We start from the raw sequence: 6,558 nt of genomic DNA on the forward strand, positions 1-6,558 counted from the left end.
TATAAAATTGTGGGAAAAGGTAATTATACGAATATTACTATTAGATTCTTTTATAGATTTGTACTGTTGATGGTACTGTTAGTGTTCAATGATTAAACTTATATATTAACATTTATCCAATTGGATACACATTTATCATTTGACTTCAGCTTAAGGATTTACATTAAGTCACTAGGTGGATGTAATAGAAGATTCCAGGAGTTCTTACACAGGCGGGAATCTTATCGTAGGCTTAAGTTTAGCGAGATTTTTAAACTTATTTTAAGTATCTTGTAGTCATCACTTTTAGCACTTGAGATACGAATGTGTTTTAAATAGTGTATATAAATATTTTTTTATTTCTTGCGGTTTATAATTTTTTGACGCAAAAAGGGAGTAATATTGTGTATTTTCACATCACTTGCATTGTTGCAGTTACACGCTCTTGGGTAACAACAGTGTACTGCAACATAACCGTAACTGTGAAAAAGGTAACTAGTTTTTTTGCGGAATGGTGTACAAACAGTTAAGTTACCTAGCCAACAAAGTCTACTGCGCCGTCTCATTCTGACGTGCTATTGCTATATCAGGCGACTCTGTTTTTAACAGTCCAAAGAATTACAGAGTAAGTAAAGTAGAAGTTTACTTAATGTTTTTTATATTTTTATTGAATTAGTGCTTTCGTATTGTAACACTATTATTTAATCCTTCATGTAAGCCTAACGTTAGGCCTAATATTTACTGTGATCAAGCAGAAGAGTAACGCTGACAGAATGAACATGAGACCGCCATTGTGGTACATATTCTTTGACTTTAGTAGGTAGCGCACGGTGAACTGCTCAGTCTGGAATAGTCAGCATAATGTTAAGGGCGCCATATTGATATAAGATGAACAATGAAAGTATTAATCCTGTCGAAACATATTTTTAATATTGTCTGTGATGCCAGAGTTTTGATTTTTTGTACTGTGAAGTTAACGATTACGAAAGGTACTGTCGTCTGCTAAAGCTTAGGCCTAAAATTAGCCCTAATTCTCGTAGATCATTGTTCATATAGATTTCAGTTTTAAACAAAATGGCTGACAACTTTTATCCCTAAATGTAGGCTTAACTAAGACTTCTGTAACTCGGCGTCTGCCATGTGTTAGTAATAGTACGTTTCATTATAGTATAAACATAATGTTTCTTACTTAGTTATAAATATTTCCTTTTTAAAGTGAAATTTTTTAATTTTTGCTTAAAAACAAACCTGTTTTAAATTTGATTTTAACTAGATTTATTAGTAAAAACAGCATAATCTTTCAATTACAATTTACAGTTAGAAATTGTATTGAGACCAACTTTTTTATGTTAAGTTACAAAGCTTTGAGTTGATGATATTAATGTAGAAATGTATGTTTTTGTATTTTTAGGATTTGTAATATTGTATTATAGAATTATTAAGTTTTTGTAATTAGAATATTAATACCAGTTTATTATTAAATATATTAAAATAGTTAATGTTACATTGTTGAAATTGTATGATTTTTATTAGTTTATGAATAATTAAATCCAACTATGTTCATGTAATTGCTGCACTTGTTTGAACTCCATTTTTTCTCAGTATTAAACTCTATCTTGTGAAAGTAGTAGATTGAATGTTTTGAACTTTTCTCCCAACACTTGAAATTGTATGGAATATCAGGTTTATGCCTCATGTTGCTTAAGTGTATTATTGCAAAGTAAAAGAAGTGCCTTAAAATGTTTTACAATAATTTTTTAAAAGCATACTTCCAGTTAATTCTTATTATTGGATAACTTAAATTAAATGTATCTTGAATACAATTATTTCTCTGAAATACTGCGGGCAATATGAAACTATTTATCCTTGATTTATAACTCATCTATTGAAGCTCTCATTATGATACACATGTATTTTGGTTTTATATCACTCTTCCATGTCATGTGCTAAAGATATATGTTCAAATTATGATCAGTGGTAGACAATAAGAGACTTAAATTTTTATCCGTCACAATAGTTGTTACCTGAAGCAAAATAATCATGTGATTTTTGTTAGAAATTACTGGCGAGTTGAAATGGGAATAGTAAGATTGTTTGACAATAGTGGTAGTGGTCAAATCTGACAAAGTTAGAATAAAAGCAAATTAATAATGTTGTTTCTGTAAAACAGTCTTATCAGAACAGAAGCCATTCCCAAGAGGTATAAATATGTATAGGTGCTTATTGTAAGCTGTGCACAATGTTTTTCAAAAATATATATTGTTCGAAGACAGTTGAGAGGGATTGAAAATAAATATAAAATATGAGGCTATCTCTGCACATCCAACTTTGAGAATAAAAATACTTTTTAAACTCACTTTATTTTTAAAGTACTACTATTGGTGACCACTCATTTCACAAGCTAATCATCTATTTAGAAAAATGAACTCTTAACTGGAGCCTTGCCTTTTCTTAAATCTTTAATTAAATTAATGTATATAATTACACCCTAAAGTTTTGTTAGTTTTGCTGCTATGCCAAGATCCTTTTCTCATGCTATTGAGAGGGGAATCCCATCAATATGAAACATGACCCAAATTACGATAACCTAAATGCATTAACTTGCACTTGTAAGTCTTTTAATTACCAAATATTTGTCCAACAAGCTCACAGTAATTCTATAGTGCCCCAAAGTTCTCAATAAAGCTAAAAATACTATTTTAATGTTGAATGGACTTATTAACAACCTTTTTTTTTTTCCTTCATCCAACCACCTTACAATCCAATTAAGTAGTCTTTTTCTCATCCTCTACTGATGTAATTTTCTTAGCTAATCTTCTGTGTGGCCCTTATCAAAATCTTCTTGAAAGTAAATATGGACTTCTATAAACACTAGCAAGTGGTTGCTAGTTAGCTTTTGCCATGAGCAAATTTGTGATTGCTACTATAAATAACATTCTTTTTATCTAAACTTCACTGTAACTGTGTCATAATTTACTTAATTTTATCTACTAAATGTTAATACATATTCTATTTATATATGTATAAATCTGCTGTGTCATGTTTTCATATATTTTAAAGAGTAAATGTTTTTATTTTAAACATTTCACAAGAGTTAAAAGGTGTTTAATTTGCTTTGAAACTGGTGTATCCAGGAAACAAGAGCTTGGATTGACAAAATCTATGGTACACTTCCATATTTTATTTAACTGATTTCATTATTAAAAGTTACAGTTTAAAGCTAGCAAAGCATTAGAAACCAATAAGCCTAAAATAAACAACTTAAAAATAATTTTTAACAAAAACATAAAAATTTGTAATTTCTAGTATATTATTGTCTCAAGTAAATAGTAAATTGGTCACAGTACTTCTAACCCTGCTGCTGGCAAAACTAAGCTGTAGAGGCCAGATGGTACAAGTTTAGCTAGGTAGCCCATGTGCTAATTACTGTGGCATTCAAAGAAACAAGTTGAAACTGTATCACAATTTTCTGATATTTGGCCTTCGTATGCCATGCAACCCAAGTGAGGATCATAAAACCTGCATGGCACCATACAAGTTAATATGGTTAGTCATAATTGTTAATTCAGCACTGAGAATCTTGTATATGTTGACACTGACTGTAAGATTGGTAGAAATAATGAAATAAAATTACTTTCACTTAAGTGAATGCTATCATTAAGATTACATTCCCTCATATAAAGTTGTATTTCCTGATGAATTGTTTTTTACTTAATCTATGCAATATGTTCATTTTCATTTGTAATAACTAAACAAATGCAGATAGACAATGTGTTCCTGATTGGAACAGATGAAATTCCTCAGGAATGTAATATTTTGATCCATGTAAGAATGTACAAATTGAAACTTGAATTATTTTGAAATTTCAGGTTATAAGTTATTTAATAGTGATAAATTTGAGGAATCAAAATTCCTTATTTGCTTAGCAGCAAAACATCAAATTTATTTGAAAAGTGAGAACTTACACCCAGAATAACTAAATAAATGTATTTTTTCTGCCTCTTTAATTTTGTAGGTTGAACTATATCAGTACGATGTGCTCGTTTATTGTATCCAGTATCCAGAAAACAGAACACCCACCAAGGTTTTGAGATTCCTGTTTTTTGGACAGTATGGATCACCACGGTGTTGAAACTATAGTAGAGGAAGTGCATGGTTTTGAGTCTGTGAGAACAGTTCCACACTCTATGGTGACGTCTGTGGACATCGATAGCATGAATACTGTAGTCTACTCACAATGTCCCGATGGGATTATCATGGAAGGAGATGAACTTGTAGAACCAGATATATCTGGAGCAGTTTGTACTGATGATAGCCAAGAATTGGTTGATAAGGTCTCACCTCACCAGGTGATGCACATGGACTTAGGAGATGGGGATGTTACCTTTTGCCACCAGGTAATAAAATTGTCATGATAATTGTAATTTAGTAACAATTTTAGATTAATATTTGTGTTTTATGATTATACAAAAAAATAATTTAAAAATGCAAAGTCACAGAAGTATTGTACAATAGTTTGGGGCAATAGAGTAGAACGACTCGAAAATAAACAACCATTGAGTTGAAACTAGCTTGGCAGGGCTAGAAAAGTTGTATCAAGTAATAGTATTTTCTCAACCTTTACTTGAACAAGTTTGTTTTTTGAAACAGCTGTAATGAGTGAAATGTTCTTAATGTGGTGGCAGCAAAGTTTATTTTTTTAATCTTAGTTTTATATATTTTCATCCAATAGAATTCTCAGCCACTAATATAAAATACAAAAGAAAAGAGAAAGCTTTGGAAGTTTGTAGTAAAGTCCTCCTCATTACCTGAAAATTGGTAGTATATTTCATGAAAACTTGTTACTATACTAAAATAAGTAACAGTGAATCTGATCAACAAATTAGGATACAGGATCACATACAAAAGGTACAATTAATTACAAAAAAAAAAAAAAGACCAAAAACTCAGGCACTTTCAAATAGTTGACTATTCTTCTCTAGGAGACATTTTTGTTAAACTCTGCGATAGCACGAGAGAGATGATCTTGCAAAAAATATTTCTATAACAAATTATTTTTATATTTGTGTGAAGTTCCAACTAACTCGAATCAACTGAAAAATACTATGTTTAATGATTTGTAACATCAATTTCCATTAGTTTGTCCCAAGTATCACTCGCACAATACCATATTGTCAGTAACTATTTAAGTTAACATTTTTGTAAACCTAAGCCTACAGATATTCATGTTTATTACATGAAGTTTAATTTATACTATTAGAACATTTAATTTTATGGAATACTTAAATTGTCAGTGATACCATTAAAAATGTTCTGTCTTTTTTCACAGGCAAATATACTGATAAACTGAAACATTTAATTCTATCAACATTTTTCATACTTTACATACAATATATAATTAATCTGACTTAGCAATTTTACAGATACTCTAACATTTTGACAGTGTTTACTTGCTGGCTGTGATTGCAAAGACAGTAAGCATTACCGGTGAACATACAATTAGTGATTACACGTACACAACATTTTTGTCATCAAAGGGTTACTTTGAGCACAGTATTGAAAAAGTCAAGGTGTGTATTATTTATGGTGATAAAGCAAATCAGACTCTTAGTTTGTAAAGATTAGAGTATTATATTTGAGAGCATATTATATTCAGAAAATTACAGTAATGAGCTTCGATGCTCTGTTTCACTAATTGTGTGTTCACTGGTAATGCTTACTGTCTTTGCAATCACAGCCAGCAAGTAAACACTGTCAAAATGTTAGAGTATCTGTAAAATCGCTAAAAGTGACTTTGCCTTAGGGATCGCTATATAAAGAACTTGTGCCGACTATTCAAGGACAGTGATTCGAACTCAAAATTTGAAAGTTTCAATGAAAATGATTTTTAACAATAACTAGTTTTGTATTTTCAAACATTTCTGTGTGTATGTAAATAAATTTTAGAAATCACAAGACTTAGCTTTTTTCATCATTTTATTTCAAAATCATGTTTAAAGATACTGAAAACAGGATACAATTCTCATTTATGCCTCAGAAATAGAGAATTAATAAGACATACCATACGTTTCTAGTAAGTATGCATTACCGTTCACAACGTGTGTAAGAAAAGATGGTCGGGACTGGCTGTAAAATAAGAAAATTTAGATTTGTTATCATATATTATACGCACCTTAACTTCTATATAAATTTTTAGTGAAAAAAATGCATATTATATTTGGAAAATTGGTATATAAAGTACATGCTATTAGTGTATACAATACATTGTCAGATTTGTTGTAACCGTTACTGGAACAGTTTTTATTGCTTCTCTTAAGAAGAGTAAATGTTAGCTACCTTCCAATCATCTGGTACTTGCTCACTGTTAAAGAAAATAATAATGGTGTCAGGTCAAACTATCTAACAATATTAATTATAGTATTTTGGCACTTGTGTATAAGTTTACAATCATAAATAATATTCAACGTTAAACCGGTACACAGTTAAAAACATTTTATTTAGGTTATCTATGGCCTTCAAAAAGTTGACGACTCTACATGTTTCAACGTTACATCCTGAGGATGACGTTGTACCAGTTTA

General features: G+C 30.2%; 1 protein-coding gene across 2 annotated transcripts in view; it reads left to right on the plus strand.

The window, feature by feature from the left end:
- Positions 1 to 229: 229 nt before the first annotated feature.
- Positions 230 to 6,558, plus strand: part of LOC106471656 (zinc finger protein 845-like) — a 14,658-nt gene continuing 8,329 nt past the window's right edge. The window contains exons 1-2 of one of the 2 annotated variants that reach the window (XM_013932272.2): positions 230 to 604; positions 3,995 to 4,376. In XM_013932272.2, the coding sequence (XP_013787726.1) occupies positions 4,092 to 4,376 (285 nt within the window). In that variant the 5' untranslated portion in view covers positions 230 to 604; positions 3,995 to 4,091. Of the gene's footprint in view, positions 605 to 821; positions 969 to 3,994; positions 4,377 to 6,558 lie in introns of those variants that run through there. The other variant, XM_013932273.2, reaches the window with a different exon arrangement.

Source organism: Limulus polyphemus, unplaced genomic scaffold, assembly GCF_000517525.1.
Source record: "Limulus polyphemus unplaced genomic scaffold, Limulus_polyphemus-2.1.2 Scaffold4766, whole genome shotgun sequence".
Lineage (NCBI taxonomy): Eukaryota > Metazoa > Arthropoda > Merostomata > Xiphosura > Limulidae > Limulus > Limulus polyphemus.